We start from the raw sequence: 22,825 nt of genomic DNA on the forward strand, positions 1-22,825 counted from the left end.
AAGACAATGTAATTTCCTTGAGCGTTTACTCATGGACCTTTTGTTTTAAAATTAATAAAAATTTAAAAAGTCATCATATCTCTGTTTCTTATTTTATTGCAAAGAGTGAAAACATGAGTTGAAACCTTAATACTAGTATCTGTTGATTTAATTTTCAAGCGTTCTGTAATATTGGTGGTCTTTGTGTGGCCGACGGGCACAAAAAAGATGCAAAGCCTTGTTTTTACTGCAACGCAACAATCAACAGAGAAAGCTGGTCGTTTAATCAAGGTATGTAGGACACTCAAGGTGACAGCACTGACATTCATAATTCTAAATCTATAAACCTCCATAAAATTCTAGAATGCCTCGTTCTATTATCTACATACATATATGCATCCATGGTAAAAACTTCGTTCATTCAATGTATCAAATATGAAAATAAGATAATCTTTAAAGCAAGTTAGTGAATGGATAATATTGGTAGTATTTTGCATCGTTTTTTTATTTTTATAATACATGTAGTCTTATGATTTAGAAGTACTATCACGATATAGACAATTTATTTTTCAGTAAAAAATTGATTGATTGATTGACTGATTGTGTGTTGTTTTACGTCCCATTCGAGAATGTTTGCACTCACATAGAAACGTTACCATATACCGGGGAAGGGCTTCAAATTTTGACCTTTACTCGGCACTCAGGGCCATTGAGCAGTAAGGGATCTTTATAGTGCCAACGCCTGCCGTGACACGGGACTTCGGTTTTTAAGGTCTCAACCGAAGGACCCGCAACTTTCACTTAAAAGTGCCGAGCGCATGGCGAAGGAACAGTTGCTACCCATTTTTTTTTTATCGACCTAGGTCAGTCGCTGCCGAGATTCGAACTCATGACCTCCCGATCATGGAGCGAGCGCTCTACCGACTGAGCTACCATGAACGGTATAAAACATTGAAAACAGAGAGTGAAAACTGGTTAAAATTCTTAAAAATATTTTTGTTAATGAAATGTAATGATAAAGTGATTCTATAAGACATTTTTATTGCTTTAAACGTCAATGCTGAAATTCACTGATATACTTCCGGTAGCATGATGCTACTTCTGGTAGCATTGACCTATTTATAAAACAACAAAGGTAGCATCAAGATAAGGTTAGCAAGCATTAAATCACCAAGCAAGGAAACATTCAAATCAGCATTGATGCTGTAACAAAATAAGTTCCCTGCACTTTACTAGTTCATGTAACACTGGATTTTTGATTAATTGGAATATGTTAAGTATATAAGATTATCAGTTATATCACTCTTTTTGAAATGATATATTTTATCAATTGTTCAGTGTCAAATGTGTAAAACTACGTCTATATACTTTAAACATACATTACATGTAAATTACATGGTTTCACCTGGCAAGTTCAGTAGGAATTGAAATGACTTTCTGGGGATTGTGTGTCAATCTTCAGTTGATGCTAACATATGTATTTTCTCGAGATCAAGAAACCGCGCAATATTTCAGCATAGTACATATGCTTCAGCTTTATAAATCCTTTGTATATTAAGAGAAAATAGTTAGGTATTGAATATATAAAGACAAACTTACAAGAAGCATAATGCTAATATTCTGTGGTGTATATCAGATTTTAATTTTTCTAGAATGTTGATTTATGTTCTTCTGAAATACTATTATCAATTGATTTATTTTATCTATAGTATCAATAAAATACATCTTGAATTTGACGTACATTTACCTGCTGATCTACAAATTTATTTTCAAATTGCTTTACATGGGGCTATTGAGGTGAATATTATTTTTTTTTCCTCAAAAAATTATTCTCTGTTAATGTTATTTTATCATGCTTCTACAATTTCAGATTACTGCATGATAAATGGAAGTTGTATAAGACATGGGAGTTCAGAACAGAACAAAGGATGTAGAGTCTGTGATGTACATACCAACAACAGTGTCTGGCAAATAAAAAATGGTAAAGTAAAACAACAGAGACTGTGTAAATTCAATTGACTCTTTTACGTAATTAACAATTGTGATCTTTTTACAGGACACTGCTATATACAAGAGAGCTGCTTCAAAGATTCGGAAGTAAATTTAACCTTTCCCTGTCAGATATGCAATTCATCCAATAATGTAAATGACTTTTCTTCAAACCCAGGTATCTCTATAAACTTATTGGTTTTTTTTTTGTTTAATTGTGACATTTCGAATAAATTTTTTTTCACATTATTTTAACCAAATAATAGATTATATTATTGTAAGGTGTCGTTTATGTACCCCTTTGTTAAGGTCACCGATACATGTAAATTTAATTTGCGAAACATGTATTTCATGCAGAATTTTGTATTATGAACATTTCTATGTAATGACAAATCAAATTGTGTACATTTCCTTTTAAAGTGATAAACATTTCGACATATTTTTTATCAACCCAGAGTGCTTAAACCACTATTCCTTTGCAAATTATTTGACTGCAAAGTATGAAAGCCGGAGCATGACATAGTACAAAAATTACACTGTCTCTTTTGTTGTTCGCAAGCATACTGTAAAATTGGTGGTCTTTGTGTACCTGATGGACAGAAAAATGACGTCCAGTCTTGTTTTTATTGTAACGTGTCACTCACCAGAGGAAACTGGTCATTTAGTCAAGGTAAATATAAATGAAAGAAAGCTTATCTTCAGCTTTGAAAAATTTCGACCTTTATAAAATGTTTAGTGAACATGCTTCATGCTTTTATCTATGGATGTTTACTGATCCATGGTATCAACTTACTCCATTTTTAAATCCTTAAAGATAAAGATAAGATTTCTTTGAAAGAGGTTTGTTAATGGAAACCGCAAAAACAGTAAAATCTTGCACTGTTTTCTATTACCGGTAAATTTCAGTGACTACCATCTTTTGTTGGCTCCCTGAATATTGATTGTTCTTATTCCCAATATATCATTTGAGTCGTCCAAGCCAAAAAAAGAGCCTTTCTGTTATCTGACAGATTTATACGTCACAATAGATAAAAAGTCGACGTCATTTTTTTTGCAACCAAAAGTGGATGTTTATAGAAATTTTATATTATTCACTTCTCAACATTGTCCGAAAGTAGTTTACCGGTACTTACAATTATTTCCTCTCACAGACCCCTACTCCATTAAAAAATAGAACAATTTAAAAGATGATTAAGCAAAAAATAATAGGCATATTAAAAAAGATTCATCATATCATTTACATTGCTTTTCCATACTCTATAAAATCTTCATGTACGCTTCGACATTAAAGGGTCAGGCCTCTGCCTCTTATTTCTGTGGTAAGTGTTTCCAAGGCTAATATGTTTGTATAAGTTAAAGTAATCATAAAAACTAGAGGTACTGTGAGCACTGAGCTCACTAAATGATACCCACCGCCTCCCATATGATTATAATGGCAAAGTCCATGTTTTGCCCTGGGAGACCCGAAATAAGTGTCAGATCAAAAAGTCAAATAGGAGGTGCACAATGGCACTATGTAACAAAGATTCTGTGAAAGTCTCATTAAATTTATTCAGTGGTATAAGAGGAGTTGCGGATAAGAGATAGGTACCCCAAAGCGTAACAGACTGACGGACGGACGTACAGACAGCTAGACGGACGGAAGGACGGACACCCCGATCACTATATACCCTCCCACTTTTCAAGCGGGGGTATAACAATGGGATTTATAATACAATTTTGGTTTCTGCTTATGTCTCTAATTTAAAGCGGAATTTATCGGTTAAATTAAATTTGGAGATCCTTTGTAAAAAGAGCTTGCATTTTGTCATGTTGGTGTTCCTCTGTCAGCATCATAGGCCTATTTGAACTCCGGAAACATTATTTTGATTATTAGGGAAGAAACCTTTTTTTGCATAAAAATGAAAAAAAAAGTTTACAATACAATTAGCCTAGGTATGTATTAGAGCAAAAATACAATGTGAAGTCTTTACGTAAAAGTGACAAATCATTAGATGAAGTAGTGGTAAATGTGCACATATTTTAAAATATAAGTGGTAAATGTGCACATATTTTAAAATATGACGTCAACCTCTTGAATATCGTGAACTTGAATACCTGTTAATCTATAACTATGTAAGATACAATATTTACATGTTATATTCACCATAATTAGGTGTACTTCTTTTTTTTTTTTTTTTTTTTTTTTTTTTTTTGGTTTAAAAAAATACAATAATTTGGACATTTTATCGGGCTTGGAACAGATCATTTTATTTATTTTATCAATCTTTTAAGTAACGCAAAATCCATAATTTAACATATGTTCTCCAGCTAAAAAAGTAGATCATAGTATGTGACAAAGCACCAGTAGCATGTATCTCTTTTGAAAAACGTTTTATTCTGTCAAAATTATTTTAAAAAGCTTCTACAATTTTAGATTACTGCATGATAAATGGAAGTTGTATAAGACATGGGAGTTCAGAACAGAACAAAGGATGTAGAGTCTGTGATATACATACCAACCACAGCGTCTGGCAAATAAAAAATGGTATAGCAAAATAATCAAAACTGTATTAATTCAATATTAGACTCTTTCACATAATTAACAATTGTGATCTTTTTACAGGACACTGCTATATACAAGAGAGCTGCTTCAAAGATTCGGAAGTAAATTTAACCTTTCCCTGTCAGATATGCAACTCATCAAAAAACATATATGAATTTTCGTCAAACCAAGGTATAGAACACTGACAAAATGCTGTGTTGAAATTAAAAATAATTGTATCATTTTTATAGAAAATTCGGCAATGAAGAATTCTTTTTAAACAATTTATGGCTTCTTAAAGCCACCAATTACCCCTGCAGATTATTTGAGTATAAAGTATGAAAAATGGATTAAGATCCAAAAACCTGATTAATTTTGTGTTGTTCTAATATTTTAGGGTACTGTAACATTGGCAGTCTTTGTGTATCCGACGGTCAGAAAAACGACGCCATGGTCTGTTTGTATTGTGATACGTCACTCACTAGAAGAAACTGGTCATTTAATCAAGGTTAATGTCTCTGGAATAATTTTATTCAGCTTTTGAACAACACTGACCATGTTAACTTAAATCTAAAAAAAAACGTGGATCAATTTATATGTTAATCTCTTATTCAAGCATGCGAAAAGGTATATGTACACCTAAATGTATATAATGCTCGATGGATTTAGATTTTTTCAATATCCAGTTCCAAAAATTATTTATATCATTTCGACATACCCAAATAAATTTATCGAAATTATAACAAACCTAACATGAACACTTTGATAAACGTAAATTTTACATGATGAACTAGATAGAACAGATTAGCATACCTGTAATATGTTACGTCAGACCAAAAGTGTAAATTTTGAAAAAAAAAGTTTTCTCTGTAAAACTTAATTTTTTAAGCTTCTACAATTTCAGATTACTGCATGATAAATGGAAGCTGTATAAGACATGGGAGTTCAGAACAGAACAAAGAATGTAGAGTCTGTGATGTACATACCAACCACAGTGTCTGGCAAATAAAAAATGGTAAAGCAAAACAACCAAGACTTTAATTTCAATTGACACTTTCACATAATTAACAATTGTGATCTTTTTACAGGACACTGTTATATACAAGAGAGCTGCTTCAAAGATTTCGAAGTGAATACAAGTTTTCCTTGCCAAATATGCAATTCATCCAAAGATACTTTTCACTTTTCCACAAACCCAGGTAAATTACATATAGGATCTTTTAATTGTAATTAATTCACCTTGAAAAAAAACAAAACAAAACAATCTTATCTTTTAAACCATCATTGCTTAATTATAACTGAAATATAAATCAATTTTTACTGCGTGAAAAATACTTATTCTACTTTTACATTCTTTATGCTTAAAATGTCATCAAACATTGGCAAGTGGGCATTCACGATCGGTGTAGGTTAATATCAAAACGAAATTTAAAAGCTATACAGAATTGAAAAAAATAAACCGAAAAAAAATCTTTTAAGTATCAATGATATATCGAATTTATTTTTGTGCCACTGAGGATTAATTATGCAATTTATACGCCTACATATTTCATGTAGATTTATTGGCATATCTAAGCAATTAAGCACGGTATGAAATGACGTATTTACTCGCAAAAAGCAGAGACGATATTAAATATACAGGAATTCCTGGCCTTCCTGAATCAACATTTAATTGTAGGATCAGTCTATCTAGCATTTATCCAGTAAACAGATACATTGGCAAGCAGTTCAATAAGCACGAGTGACAGCATGTTTTTCCTGTTCTTACCTTTTGAAAAAAATGTCTTCAATTGAAAATACTGTGTAGCAGAATTATTTGTTTTGCACGATGGTTTTATTAAAAGGATCGAATTAGAGAAAGGATATTATATCGCTACATGTATAGATGTCATTTCCTTGTATTAGCAAGGCAATGAAATTTATTTTCTCAAAATTTCTATTTTTTTACTTCATTTGATTTTTTTTTTACAAGTGTATATATCCATTTATGTTCAAAAGACAGTCATGCTTGAAGCTGCTACCACATATAAATAATGTCCAAAAGTATCGGATGTGATTTATTTTGCAGAGGGCAAACGACTTGTACACTTATCCATTTAGTAAAAAGGTGTTTGTGTTTTGCAATGTGGACAGGTTGATAAAGGATTCAATGTTTATTCTAAAAATGTATAAATTTTTACTTTAATTTGGATATTTTGTTGCCAATTTGAATATGTAATTTTTGTAGTCATAACCGATAAAAAAAAAGGCACGTTTTGTAAAGCGTGCGACAAAAATTCAAATACCATCTAATTTTTCCTGTAACCAATCAAATATGTCACCAAATTCCATTTGACACATGTATATCGAAGCTACAGTGTATATTTTACTTAGTACTCAAAGTTGAATCAAAGCTTCAAATCATGACAATTATTGAATGCACTCCTCAGTAAAGAACGATAACTCTCAAAACTATTATTTGATTTAAAGAAAAGTCTCAAAATGATTTATATTAAAATCCTTTTGTGCAAAAATTTTCATATCATGATTCGAGGTTCTTTGAAGTCTTAGAACGGTCTTGTAAAAAGATAACATTTGTACCCCCATAAAAGTACAAAAATAAAAAAAAATAAAAGCATTCTTAGAGAACTCAAATTTTCTTTTATCTAGTCTTCGATAACAATGTTTTTTCGCATGATGTGAAATTAGAAGTGATCTGTGTTGCCTTGCAATGATAGTACTAACTTTTTACACCAGGTATTATATATTGAAGTAAATAGAACTAAAATAACTTAAATATATACATGTAATATATTTTTTTTTGCAACTATGTCCATTTCTTTTCTTTTTTTTTTTCTTCTAGATTATTGTATGATAAATGGACATTGTGTAAAACATGGGGATACCTCACAAAATAAAAATTGTAAAGTTTGTAATGCATATACAAACAGCACCGTTTGGCAGCAAAAAGATGGTAAGGAAGTTTTTGTATCTGCCTTATTAATTTCAATGTTTTTGGACTACATGACAATCATAATATTTTACAGGGCACTGTTATATTGAGAATGGCTGTTTCAAGGATTTTGAAATGAACTTGAACTTTCCCTGTCACATTTGCAATTCATCGAACGATGTCTATAAATATTCACCAAACCCAGGTATATACACATATAATTTTCAAATGTCTTTTGATCAGCATGACTTTCTCTGCAGCTTGACATATGAGGACGTTAGTTGAAACATTATTTGATGACATTGGGTTTCCTCTTGATTTTTTTTTTTCAATGTTTCTCACGTTTTTATCACAATTGAATGAAAAATGTCTCTTGCAATCCCGTATATATAGACATCCAATATGTTTATTCACGATGAGTATCATGTATTGAAAGCCGTTTTTTTTTTTTTTAATTTGGACTACAGGATAATTGTAAACTAATACAATATAAATAAAAATTGATATTTTATGGACAAAATTTTCTCAAACACATACAATTCTTTAACTTTTGGAGTTGGACCACGAACTGGATGGGACATGCAAAAATTCTGAAGAACAAAAAACGTGTTACATTATTAAACGTCATTGAAAAGAAAATGCAATCATCACGATTTAAAATAGAACCCGAACCAGAGACTCAACAGTGACTCACTACATTAAGCTACTCAGCACCTAAATACACAGAATCCTTGGCGATTTAAATATTTTGTTTGTATCTGCAGCCCTTTTTTTCTGGGGCTTGATATGTATTATCAAATTCATATTCAGCGTTGTCCTTCATGAGCATAATTATGTTAGCGCTTTTTAAAGCATTTTCATATACTTTACACATAGCTCATATGTCAAGCTGCAGAGAAAGTCATGCTGATCAAAAGACATTTGAAAATTATATGTGTATATACGTATAAAATGAATGAGCAAGTGCTTAACTCATTCATCAACTTGTCAAATGGATTCATAATCATGTAAAACATAACTTGTACGTATTTTTTTTATCTTTTTCGTAGCGAAATTAATTACTTGAAATAAATCTGAGCGTCAAATAATTTTATTCTAATATTGAAAAAAATCTTGTGGAATTTAAAATATTTGGATATTTTCCCAGCATTTCAAGCCTAAAAAAGCCATTATATTTTTATTTTTGAAAAAATATATAAAATTCGTGATTTCTTTTTTTAATTTTTATAATAAATGATATGTCTTATAATATATTTTTGCGATTTGAATGTATTAATATCGATACCTGCTATTTAGCAAAGAAATAGGGGTTTAATAACTTTTTTTGTATGTAAGCGAATGAACATACTGGAAGGTTTTGAGGAAATTACATATCAAATCATTTTTATGTGCATGGTATAATAAACAAAAAAATTAAATCAGATCAAAATTAAAGGAAGAATCACAGAATAGTAATAGTTTTGATCCGGTGCTTAGTTGTATAATGAAATGACGCGTTTATTGGAAAGTTCAAAATGAATTATTATTTATGATGCGTAGTTCTATAATTGTAAGACTATGTGTAGTTTTCAATGTGAGCACATTTATAAACCTGTGCAAGGATATTTGTAAAATATCTTTTAAAAAATAATAGTGGAAATGTTGCATCATGGGGAGGGGGAATGATAAAAGCGTACAGAAGCTTGATAATTTTATTAATCAGCTTAAAGCAGCCATATGCATTAAACTGTTCAAAAAAGGTGTATGTCTGTAAAGAAAAGATCCCAGCAATCTTTATTTTCAAATCAATGAATCGTTGCGTGTAAGAATACGTAATACAAGTAAATTTGCAAACTGTAAAGTTACTAAATATAATCGAAATTTTCATATTTTGGCCACAATTTATATAGTTTTTCTCCAATGAATGCCGATGGAGTTATTTTTTTCCCTATCATTTCAATGAAATGTAAGAACTTTAATTTACAAATTATATTGTTTTTATTGTAAATAAAACACATGAAATGGATTACATGTATGATATTACATTATTAATGCATCTAACATGATCATAAATAAATATATAATATAAAGATATATCATTTTAATTAAAAGTTTAAATAAGACATTGCAAACATTTAATAGTATACTTGATTTAATTTGGACACACTGGCTCATGCCGGGAGAAACTAATAACATTTCATTCAAATAAAATGGACGAGATAAAATCAAAAGAAATTTCTAAAGTGCGATTATTTGATTTTGAAGAAAAAGTCTATCCGTCACGAAAATTATTCAGACTCCTGTCATACCACTTCATCATATCTTTTATAAGAACATGAGAATATGTAACCATTTGACCTCAAGGTATTTTGATTTTACTGAGAATAACATGGTATCGATTCATCCTATAGCATACTGTAATATTGGTGATCTGTGTGTGGCTGACGGACAGAAGAATAATGGCAAATCTTGTTTATATTGCAACACGTCTCTCAACAGAGGAAACTGGTCATTGAGTCAAGGTAAATGGCATTGCATGCATTCTATACTATATCTCAAGACAATTGTTAATATCTGAGAAGAAAACTGAAATGAACTTTTCTGAAAAAGTATCCGAAGTTTGTATTTCCTTTATATAGCTGTCTGCCATGCGTCTTGCGTTGTCTTTAAACTTTTCACACTTTCGACTTTCTACAGAACGTGCACTTAGAATCCTTTGATAAAAAGATTTCAATTTCGTTCAAATGAAGGGCCATATCCTCTTTCAAGTGGACATAACAATGAATTTACGAGGGGCATTTCAAAAGTTCTGGCAACTGGTATATAAAATTTCAACTACATTACGGATTAAAATGACTCTGATACTACTGTAAAGCTTAGGCAAATATGCATTAGTAGTGACGTCATTTTACATTCAAAATGACGTATAGGTCTGCTAAAATGACGTCATAATTAGGTATACTCTGTATACTGGGCATAAAAATGACTGATAAGGAGAACAATTTTTTGTTGAGCAAAGAGCGTATTGCAAAATTCGCTCATTGCTTGGCTTTACGGCAACAGAAATAAAAGCCGATTTATATGTAGTATAAAGAGAGCATGCTCTTTCATATCGAGCAATAGCAAGATTGGTAGTTCAATTTAAAGAGGGTAGAAAATCAATTGAAGATGACCCCCGTTCGGGGCGTCCAGTTTGTGCATATGGCAAAAAAGAAATCGTCGCTGTTCAAAATACGATAGCTGATGATGCTAGATATACAGTTGAGGAAATAGCAGACTTAACTAACATTAATTCGTCAGCAGTTTTTCGTATTTTAAAGGAAAACTTAAAGCTTAGGAAAGTCTGTGCTAGATGGGTGCCGCATCTTCTCTCGGAAGAGCAAAAGCGCATCCGGGTAGAAATGGCTTCACAGTTACGAACAACTTATGAAGATTGTGACCAAAGGCGAATAAATGAGATTGTAACTGGTGATGAAACATGGATATTTTTTTGAACCGGAAACTAAGCTCAATAATAAAGTTTGGATCGGTGAAAATGATACAAGGCCTCAAATTGCATGCAGAAACCGGTCTGTCCGGAGAGTAATGTACGCCTTATTTTTTTATTCTAAAGGCCCTGTTGCTCAAGTTCCGGTTCCAGAAAACAGCAGTGTTACTGGTCAATTTTATGCAGAGAATGTCTTGTCTCAGGTTGTAGAGCACTATAAAACGACCCGACCAACAACCAGTACTAGAGGAATAAAGCTCCTCCATGACAACGCACCTGCCCATAGATCAGAGGTAGTAACCAAATATTTAAAGGAAAATGGTATTGCCGTTTTACCACATCCACCCTACAGTCCTGACCTAACTCCATGCAATTTTTGGTTGAATACCGTTATCAAAGAAGCCCTCCGAGGACGGCGATTTGAAAGTCGTCATGCAGTATTGCAGAATTGCCGTATTCCAGTGTATGAAGCGTATACCGAAAGAGGACTATAGGGCAGCATTTTCCACGTGGATTTCAAGACTGACAAAGTGTGTCCAGGTCAACGGAGACTATTTTGAGGGATTGATATAATTTAATTTATGATAATGACGCTCATTAATTTACCGCACACCAGTTGCCAGAACGTTTGAAATGTCCATCGTATTGGCATCATTTAAATATCTTCTTCTCAAGAACACTGAACCAGAAAAGATGAAACTTACATGAAAGCTTCCTAATGCACATGTACATTTTTTCAAATCAAAAACCCGGAGTACAAGGTGTGCTTAAAATAGGAAATAAAAGTTTAACATAGCAATATACAAGTGGTATTTGGAAAGTTCTGAGAGTGGTTTGATAAAATATTATCATATTTCATTGGAATATTTTTTCACAGGAAAATGATATCTTTAAAATTGCTGATTTACAGTACCATTCCTATAGTTTGAATCAGTTACATGCAAATTGCATGTACAAGCATATTTATTTGAAAAAAAAATTTCAAAGAAGTCTCTGTAGCTCTATTTCGATGCAAACTAATAAGTAAACTTTTCGATAAATGGATAAATGTGATGACGTCTTTTCCATCGTCATCTTCCGTAATTTATGTAGCAAAATAACATTATCATGTCTCACAGTTCAATCGGTACGAAAAATCATGTTCTACGTTCTAATAATTTCTAAAACGGGGGAAGCTATAGACGAACAAGTTGATGATACAGGAATATATTAAAAAAATCTCAATTAAAATAAACATTCTTTCTGAAAATTCTATAGTCAGTACGATGACCCTAGCTTGTTGGCAAATACAGTGTATCCTTTAGTCTAATGTTATCTAATGTTTTTCATACAAATTGTTTAGCCATTATTCTCACAGTGAATTGTCAACGGATTTGTTCGTTTATAGGATAATGACAAGGAGCACAAGGCGAGTGTGACCGGTGGACAGGGTATGATTTTTATCCCTGTAACCTTATCCGACCGTTGTTTTCAGAGGCCAATATTGGCTCTGCTCACAACTTGTACGATTAAATTGACTTTTGAGCATAATTACTGTTCGTTATTTTCACATTTCATAGGGAATAATGTTAAAATCTTTTTCTCTAGAACTGAAAGGGCATAATTAATCAGATTAATTTGCAAGTTTTCTCAGATAGTGCAGATTTAAATTTGTTCAAATCATTTCACCATTGGGAAGGACAGGGCTCCAATGAGTATTATAATTTTAGGAATATCTAATTCTCTTGATAAGCGGAACGCTTGTGAATAGAATGAGCTTTGTGGAACATGGGCCTCCTGTTAAATTATGCTCATGTCTATTATATGTTTACAAAAGACGTTATCTTTTCTGTAAAAAATGATATGTAGAAATATGTTCTTTTGAAACAAGGTTTGGCGATGGAGAAACTTATTTCTGGTTTGTTTTCATCATATTAAACAACCAAACCCTTTTATTGTTCATTTTGGCGTTTTATTTTTTAATCGTTTGATTACATTTGCATGAATCGCTTATGTTTGAGAAAGGGAAAAGATTGTTTGGTCTGCGATTCATTAACCAACCTGAGAGTTTGGAAAAATTAAAGATAGTAAAGTAGAGCCAGGTTTATGTCATAGATTACATATGTCAACATTACAATAAGGTTTTTTTTTTTTTTTTTTTTTTTTTTTTTTTTTTTTAAAGAACACGATTAACGTATTTGTGGATTTTTTTTTCAGGACATTGCTACATACACGAAAACTGTTTGAAAGATTTTGAAATAAATTTGGAATTCCCTTGTCAGTTTTGCAACTCATCAAACCATGTGTATGAATTTTCTCCAAACTCAGGTTTGCATTCACTTTAGATTATATCCAATGTATCACAATTTTTCGAAGTACATTAAGTATGAACATGTCCATAAAATATGTCCTTGGTAACTGATTTGCTTATATATCTACAACTTCAAAATTACCTCAGAGCCCTCTTTTGAACATTTCTTTTAATATAGAAATTTGAAAGTAAATTTATTTTAAAAATAATTAATTCAAACTAGGCAATTAAATATTACTAAAATTGGATGCCAGATTTCCCACTGAAATATTCCTGGTTGGCATTTTTGCAGAAGTAGGATTTTTACCAGAATCATGTTCAGAATTTCCAAAAGACACAATAATTAGCTCTCCAGGACTTTAATTACAGTGCCTCAAGGACACGGTCTATACAACACATAATTTATATTAACTCTAGATCATTTTCAAAATCATAGTAAAATTCTGGAAAATTTCAGTTACTTTTTAAACAAAATTCATCTAAACATTCTACACAGGTATATTACTATAGAATCTATAATTCTGTGTATATCTGTCTTTGATTCCGAAAAACACATGTACAATGTTGTCATTCAAAACGAAATTTTCGTAAAAGTCTTTAATATTATTTTTAAATGCGATTTTACTAAAACTTGGTACATGATTATTCTACACTAAGCTTTAGATGCAGAATTATGTTTCTTGGTATGTTCTTGAAAGCAATGTTGCCATTCGACTTTAACTAGAAAGAATCACTTCATCCCTAAAGTGTCCTAAATACGAGGAATCCCGATCTTTCAATTTGTGACAGAACTTCATTGCTATTCTGAATTATGTCGAAGATTATGCCAGACTTCGGGTTAAATATTAAAAGGTGGACCTGAACACTTTGTCAGAATGAATTAAGTATTTTAGAAATATATTGAAGAATCAAATTAGACAGTTAGAAAGACTACAGAACAATAAGGTACGGTTCAACAAACAATACTTCGACAATATTGTCTGAGTTATTGTTACAGTATTTTTGAAGAATTTGCTTTTTAATTCCACGTCTGGAAATCCAACTAATGCTCACAGATAACTTTCTATGGCTGATATTAGTCAAAAATCACATTTCAGTGTTTACGCAGCTATGTTAAGGCTTCCCGAAGCTTTAAAATGCGCTCGAAACATAATATGTCATTGCGAGGTCAGTTTTGGTTTTAATTTATAAGCATTGAACTTTAGTACTTCCAATTTATATAGAGGGTTTCCTCGGCTATATATTAACATATTTGTTATGATATCACATGACGCGGCGCAGCTGATTAACACGATAATTATTAACATTTTGTTATATAAATAAACTCATCGTATCCTTGTGTATCCGAAATGTGCTTGGGAAAAGTCATAGTATTACTTAGTTACAAAATATTTCCTGAGAAATTCAACTTACCTACAAATTTGAGGATATTTTCCACACAATATCGTAATCTGTATTAAAACAAAGCCAACACACATTTTTCCCAAGCACGATTCAGTTAGAGAACAACCACTTCTTGCAGATTTTCACAAAAATTCTCAGATTAATCCTCATTAATCACCTGCGCCAGACTCTTTTATACACACAAAATAAATTCTACTCCAGCCACGGGTATAAAACAGAGTACATTTCAAAAGTATATTTTTCATAAACATTTTGAACATGCTGAATTTCAATCAAGGTTAGGTAAGCGGTGTATTTTTAAAATATTCGGACATATAAGACTGAAAAAACCTTTAACGACCCGTGAATTTTGCAATAGCTAACTAGCATTTTACATGCAGTTTGAAATAAAGTGTAAAGTTCATAACACTCTCCCCGTCATAACACCTCAAGTTTGCAGTGACTTGACGTCATTTTCCATTATGACGTCATATTTTGGTAGTTCAGAGATGTGAAGGCAAAGAGTGCACTGTTATATTCTACGGGAAGCCTTAACCTACCTGCGTAATACTTTAAACATTCCAGTCAAACAAGGTGACTTTGATATACTGGATTCCTAAACTTCCTTAAATCCCTTCAAACAAGGATACCTCGCCGGGTACAGAAATGCTTTACAAAGCCCTGTCTTTATTCCTTAGAAAAATATTAAATGTAGTTACATGTAAGGAGAAACTTAAGACGCACTGTGCTACAGCATATTCTTGAAGTAGTATAAATCAGATGGGATTTTCAGAAACTCCATGGAAGTATCACCATTTTTTTTTTAAACAACACATAAACGAACCTACTACACTTTATTAAACTATTCATCAGGAAAAACTAAAAACTAAGATTTTGATATCATAGACAACTGCTTCTACAATAAAAATGGAACTCAGAAATTTCGTATATTGTAATTGGTCATCAACAAAATAACTTTCTGAAAAATCACTCAGATTCTACACGCAGGTTCTCTGAACTTTGTATTAAAAGAATGCTGGAGTCTACGTAGAACAGTTCTTCCAACAAAATGGACACTAATTGTGTTGCTATGTTAGCCGACCTGTTTTTATATTCCCATGAAGCAGAATTTATTCAAAAATGTCTACATGAGAGGAAAAAAATCTCTTGCTTTGGCCTTCAAATCGACAGTGAGAAATATCGACGACGTTTTATCAATTAACATGGTTGATATTATTCATTTGTGATTTCAATATATCTCACTGAACTTGAAATAAAAGACACCACAGAATTTGTTTCATATTTGGGTGTATTACTGACTATAGTCGATAAAGGCCAAATGACAACTAAATTGTATGACAAATGAGATTACTTCAGCTTTTCTATCGTCAACTTTCTTTATTTATGCAGTAATATTCCGCTTCACCTGATATGCTGTACGTTTCTCATTTTATTTGATATTCAGGAGCATGTTCTGAGTACCATAACTTTTTCAACCGAGACAGAAAAGTTTGATGACATTGGGAAATCAAAAACTCATTTAAAGTTAGCATTTCGTAAATTCTATGGCCGTTATAATGTTCTTGCCAGCGAATATAACCTATCATTGGGTTGTATTTTTGCTGACTTTTTTTCATACCAATTGTTAAGCCTTTTTTATCATACTAAATATAACTACCAATTGTCCCGTCTACTTGATCAATACAAAGGGCTCATGGCGGGTGTTACCGGTCAACAGTGAAGCTTAGTCCTTCTAGGCACCTGATCCCACATCTGAAATTTCAGGATGTCCTTATTTTATGCTTTGTTTACAAATTTGTATTGTTTGTAGATTGTTTATGAGGTCGGTCACTGTTCGTTATCTTTACCTTGATATTCATTATAGGCATGGCAAAAATCTTTATGGCCAGATTACTTTAGGTCTATAAAAAAATCTATCGATTACTGATCCGGTCTCTGACTGTAGGGTTCATGCATGTTGTTATTTATTTCTCATACAGTATTTTAGTTCTAGTCAATGCAAGGACATGCAGTATGTAGAGATAGGAAGAACATTTTCATAAAGACAACCTATTCAGTTTGATTTTTCAACGCATTTTTGAGTTCTTTATCTCAAAATGTTATTTGACATTTTTCTTTACTTTTCATTGCAATGATAATGCGTAGTCTTCATCTTCTACTAGATATGCGTTTATTTAACACATTTCCATTGGAATAATAGAACAACTTGTCAATGATGCAATGTGAAAAAATCGAACAACAAGCTTTGAAAAATCAAAAGACTTTGAATCATACATCGATGCTTGCATTTCAATGTCCTCAAGGAAGAGTGTATATATACATACATGTATTCAAATGGTCTTAAAAGATAAAGATATAAAACATTCTGATATTGTACAGATGTAAATTATGTAAATTATGAATCTGATTTGACCTTCAATATATATATATATATATATATATATATATATATATATATATATATATATATATATATATATATATATATATATATATATATATATATATATATATATATATATATATATAGATAGATAGATAGATAGATAGATAGATAGATAGATAGATAGATAGATAGATAGATAGATATAGATATAGATATATATTACAAAAGAATGATTGCACTTAGTGTATAAAATGTGGACCCCGGAAAATTGTAAACATAGCTTTTTTAAAATGTATTTTTTTTGGGGGGGGGATTATGTAATTTCATTCAGAATAGGAATTTTTCGCTAATTTTGGTATATCATTTCGACACCTTTACAATAGTTTTTCTCATTTATAATGTAAATGTAATTTACCTTCATTCTATTGGAAAAAAGTATAAGGTAAAATTTCGCGAGTTTCCCTTTCTTTCTCACTTTGAAAAATCCCAATTATCGTGTACAAGAAAATATAAACGCCATAGCTACTCTGCATATCTATGAGATCTCTCTGAAGTTCAAATTCGGCGAGCGCAAGGTAGTCAATTCTCATCACTCAGTGGATTTAATTTACATGTTTACATGTACTACATTATGGCAGAGTTTGTAATGCATGATTTCACATGAACCATTCCTTTATCAAAGAGAAAAAAATATCTTATTTTACCAGTGAGGGTCGGTGAAAAGATAAAGTTGAAGTATCCTTTTCTTATATTAAGAGCGTGTGCATACAGAATATATCAGTCTTTATTTCATTCATTTTTGAACACTTAACAAGAAAGTTATTAAACACATGTTAAGGGAATATGAATGACATTACATGCGGAAATATCACTTCCTTATATTTATTGTGTAATTTTCTATTTTCAGCTTGTTTGTCTTCAAAAGCTGCAAAAGTTATAGAAGAATCCCCATTTTCAAATCCAACTTTTGTTGCAACTGTGTCCATAATAGGCATAATCTGTGTCATCACCATTGTTATAGTGATCATATACAGGATTAACATGTAAGTTTGTTTTCCCCTAAAAATGTCTTGTTATAATTCAATACAAATTGTTGTATGCATATTTTTCAAAGGAAATTGAAATTTAACGACGACAGACCTAATTCATTTCTGCAATAGATTTTTTATTCAAATTTTAATATGAGGTAAAGTGACTTTTGGTGAGTTAAAATCAAAAAAAAAAAATCATATGGTCATCGATGTAGATTTTTAATGCGGAGCGTTTCAAAAGTTGGCGATGGAAATCGATAATTACTATGGGAAGTAATGGGGTATTGCCATTGTAGGGTATAAGAGTGATCATTCAAAAAAATTCTGCAATAGAATTTTTATTCATATTAAAGGACAATATGAACAAGATAATTTACCAGCAAATTATGCCAAAAAATAAATGGATCATCGGCTTAGATTTTTTAGGGGGGCATGTCAAACTCAGGTGTAGGGCACATTTGGGAGAAATTTTCAATGAAAATGCCTTGGCCATTTAGTCATAAAATCAACAAATAAATATAAATTTAAAAAAAATTAAAATATTGTTGAGTTTGAATATCTTTAAAAGAATTAAAAATGTATATTTTTTATCTTTTGCAATACATAATTAAGTCAATTTGATTCAAGGCATACTGTATTAGGGGGAAAAAAACTCGCAGTGTAAATATTCGCTATATTCACGGTGTTGTTAAATCCGTGAATTCAAGAAACATTGAATAAGTTTTCAATAATTTTTTTTTTTTTTGGGGGGGGGGGGGGGGATATGCGTATAGACAACGATAGGTATATTTACGTACAGTAGTCATTCAGTAAGTATGATTGGTACTTGTCATTCAATTGTTTTAGTTATTAAGCTTTACTTAACTTAAATCAGCAGATAATGACCCGTATTTATTGTTGAAAAGCTGTTTTATTAGCTAACGCTTCATGTTTGATCAATCACTTGGGTGGTGGGTATTGATTACTGATTACCCATGCGTAACTAACATTAACACGCGTATTAGTTTTTCCGACATTTTGGTTCAAAAAATATTTATGAAAATAACTCTCGGACTTACCACAGATATGGAAGGATATTATTTTGTCACGTACTTTAACACAATTATTATCGTCGAGTGGTTATCTTTGCGATATGTTATTCCCTCGGAGAGAAAATCTTCGGTGGTACATGCACTCATCGTAATAGCATACAGGAAAGTCATTCGACGTTTATAGTCAAAGACGTTTAACGGCACTTGTTTTGTTTTATTGTAAATTAATTACCAAATCTAGCCACTTTATTTAAATCTCCCCGAGTATTGTTTATGAAGTGAATACATAACGATGATGAATGTCGTTCTGGATACAGCCAAGGGAGGTAATTTTTACTTTACACCAATTCCGAATTCATCAAACCGCGATCATGTCAGAGGAGAGAAAAACGTGAAAATTACAACCCGTGAAATTAATCCCGTATACAGTATGCGCGGTTTTCTGCGCAGTGGTACGAATTTTTCGAATTGGGTACGTCGTCCTTAACAGGACTTTTCAAACTGAAAAATTGATAATCAAGTCTACTTGATATTTATTTGAGTTACATTCTTTTTTGCAAACACATCAAAATTTATATCATTATTTGTAACAAAAAGGTACCTTAAAGATCAATAAAAATGCTTAATACATGTATGAATGCTACATTGACATCCAAAGATATCATTACAGAATAGCTTGGTTTACATTCATGATTTCAATTTCTTTATATGTACAAATTAAATGTTTCATATTTGGATATTTTACTTGAAAAAGACGTTAATGGTAATCTAACAACCAAGCTTTATGATAAACGTGATGCCTTTAACTTTTCAATCGTCAGCTTCCCTTACTTATGCAGCAATATACCTTCATCACCTGCATACGGGGTATATATCTCTCAATTGATTCGATACGCAAGAGCATGCTCTACGTATGTACAATTTCTAAAACGAGGTAAATTATTGACAAACAAGTTGATGAAACAAGAATATCATCTGTCTCGTTTAAAGTCATCATTTCGCAAGTTCTATGGTCGTTACAATGACCTTGTCAGCAAATACAATTTATCATTGAGCCAAATGCTGACTGACGTTTTTCATACTAATTGTTAGGCCTTTATTTACACACTCAATTGTCGACGGATTTTTCTGTTATTTCCCGATCATGACAAGGAGCACACGGCGGGTGTGACTGGTCGGCAGGGGATGCTCACTTCTCCATGGCACCTGATCCCACCTCTGATGTTTGGAGGTCCGTGTTTGCTCTGCTCCTATTTTGTATTGTATAATGGACTTTTGAGCTTGAATACTGTTCGTTATCTCCATATATTTCATGTATGAGAAAGATCTTTAAAATACTATGTTCAGGACAGTAATACCATATTTAGACGCTCGATCGATTTCTTGAAGTGTGGAAATTGTTATTATAAGAGGAAATTAGTCAATGTTTGTATGGAAATACAATTGAAAAACGTCTTTAGAAATTTAAATAGGATCATGATAAGTTTAAATATTATGCAGTTGATTCCTTAACGTTGATATTAATAATACAGGGACTTTTATCGCCAGCATTGTCGAGTTAAAATTGATGTTTTTAAAATTATAAATGCTAAAATCAAACTTCATGAATATGTCTAAAAGTCCATTTGATTGATGGTTTGTTGCTTTACGTCGTGACGCGGGGCCTCGGTTTTTAAGGTCTCATCCAAAGGACCCGCTACCTTCACTTCAAAGTGCCCAGAGCTTGGCGAAGGAATAATTGCTACCTATTTTTTTTTTTATCGACTTAGGTCAGTTGCGGCCGTGATTCAAACACACGACCTTCCGATCACGGAGCTATCGCTCTACCGACTGAGCTACCGTGGCGGTCTAAAGTCCATTGGAAGAAAATTTTTTCTTCGCTTCAGAGAATTTATGACTAGGGTAAAACCAATAAGAAGATCGATTAGAAGTTTCCTTTATTCTCACAAAAAAAGCCAGGATTCATCTTTTCCAAATGAAATTAAATGCTCCATTACTAATCTTAATTAAAAATTTTCCTGAACACTGCTTGTGGTTAAATTATCAAACCTTGATTAAGGTGTATCTAAACACCACAACTCCTCAAATAAATTAAAAAAGAACAATTAATGCATGTAGATTAAACGACATGGGTTAACATTGTTGCCAGTTTGATTTTAGGTCTTCTCAATCTTTCATGTCACGCAACTCACATTATATTTAGGTGAAGTTTCCATTGCTAATCCACGTTCTCTGCACTTGGACAAGCATTGGCAAAAATCTTACATCCTGTATACCTTCCAATATTTTCGTTATATTTTAAAATTATTTTTATTTAAACTTTGTAATAATAGTAGTCAACGTTATTATACATAAAATAAAAATGTAACACACACAGAAATGAATTACTGATGGTTCCTCTGTTGAATATTCTAAGATTTGGATAAAATACAGAAGAAAAAAAAGTTAGCAAAAAAAAAAATCCCAAAAAACAAAACAAAACAAAAACAAATAAACAAACGAAAACTAATATAATTTAAATGTACATACATTGTAATATAACAATCCGTGTATTGATCAATGAGGAAGGATTCAACTTTTGAAAATCACCTTACAACTACCACTTGGGTCCCAAATATATACAATTTCTTTATCTAAAATTAAAATATATTACTTATTTATATGTTTTTTTTTTTTTTTTTTTTTTTTTTTTTTTTTTTTTTTGGTCTAGTTCTTTTCGTTTAATTTTTCTGGAGTGTTTTCTGGTAGTGTTTTTTTTTCTGAAATACTCAATAACTTATATAATATTTATTTTTAGATTTTTATCTTTTCTATATTTAATATGAAATTAAGACATTTCATCCTAAATGTTTAATTTAAAGTAAAATTTAAGTAGATACATATTTTATGGTTGCATGCTTTCAGATAACTGTGTATTTTTATATCCTTCTTAGGAAATGGACTGATCTCTGCTCAACAGGAAATGAGGCCACATATGATGGAAATGTGGGATTAACCATTTACAAAAAAATTAACACAGAAGACTAATATTTTCCCAATACATTCATATTAAAATTACGTGATATATAAAATGTCGTTCATTGAATCAAGAAGAAATTACTAACTGCAAAAATATTTTTATATATTCATATATTTTTTATGAATATTGTTTTTAGATTTTACTGATATATTTTGGCTTGAATTAAGGAAATCATTCAATTAAAATAAATATAGCAAAAATGGAGATCACGATGAACTTTATGAAATTTAATCGATTCTGAAATTATATTTAATACAACCTCGGAAATTTTGCAAAATATAGAAGTGTCAAGAAAAAACTTTTTAAAAAATACAAATTTCTCCAAATGTAGGCCAAGAAATGCGTCATTAGTGTAATAACCCTTCTTATAAAACTGAAAATCGACAACATTGTTGCTAAATGTATTATTAATAATAATAATCATTAAGAAGTGTTATTTACGATAATCATTTACTTCAAAAAGTGACTCAACCAATTTCAGTAGTTTGTATATTAATATCTGCATTTTTTTTATCTGTCTTGCATTATATCAAGAACAAACATGTATTATATTTTTGTTAATCAGAAGAAAAAGTGTGTCTTATTGAAGGACACAATGCATAAAAAGTGGTTTTTATTATTATAAAATCATTTTCTTGGAAGAGTAGATTGAGACATGTCAAATCAAATCGGACAATTTTGTTAGGTTTTGTTTCTATGTTTGTTCGTTAACTTCACTCCCGAGATTTTTGCACTCATATGAAGACGCCACCATTTGCTGGCGGAGGGCCGCAA

General features: G+C 31.4%; 2 protein-coding genes across 2 annotated transcripts in view; both read left to right on the forward strand.

Moving 5' to 3' along the window:
• Positions 1 to 4,698, forward strand: part of LOC133176068 (uncharacterized) — a 30,283-nt gene extending 25,585 nt beyond the window's left edge. Inside the window, exons 7-12 of the mRNA XM_061311240.1 lie at positions 160 to 270; positions 1,850 to 1,960; positions 2,036 to 2,146; positions 2,528 to 2,638; positions 4,385 to 4,495; positions 4,574 to 4,698. Coding sequence (XP_061167224.1) covers positions 160 to 270; positions 1,850 to 1,960; positions 2,036 to 2,146; positions 2,528 to 2,638; positions 4,385 to 4,495; positions 4,574 to 4,698 — 680 coding nt within the window. The remainder of the gene's footprint in view (positions 1 to 159; positions 271 to 1,849; positions 1,961 to 2,035; positions 2,147 to 2,527; positions 2,639 to 4,384; positions 4,496 to 4,573) is intronic.
• A 197-nt stretch (positions 4,699 to 4,895) lies between these two features.
• On the forward strand, positions 4,896 to 22,548 carry LOC133176089 (uncharacterized). Its single transcript, XM_061311259.1, has 8 exons — positions 4,896 to 5,000; positions 5,397 to 5,507; positions 5,581 to 5,691; positions 7,335 to 7,445; positions 9,815 to 9,925; positions 13,087 to 13,197; positions 17,878 to 18,013; positions 21,966 to 22,548. The coding sequence occupies exons 1-8, from the start codon at positions 4,943 to 4,945 to the stop codon at positions 22,057 to 22,059; spliced, it is 843 nt and encodes a 280-aa protein (XP_061167243.1). The 5' UTR covers positions 4,896 to 4,942; the 3' UTR covers positions 22,060 to 22,548.
• Positions 22,549 to 22,825: the final 277 nt, after the last annotated feature.

The sequence above is a fragment of the Saccostrea echinata genome, unplaced genomic scaffold (assembly GCF_033153115.1).
Source record: "Saccostrea echinata isolate AGI-Se365-2 ecotype Australia unplaced genomic scaffold, CSIRO_AGI_Sech_v1 ptg000065l, whole genome shotgun sequence".
In the NCBI taxonomy this organism is placed as follows: domain Eukaryota; kingdom Metazoa; phylum Mollusca; class Bivalvia; order Ostreida; family Ostreidae; genus Saccostrea; species Saccostrea echinata.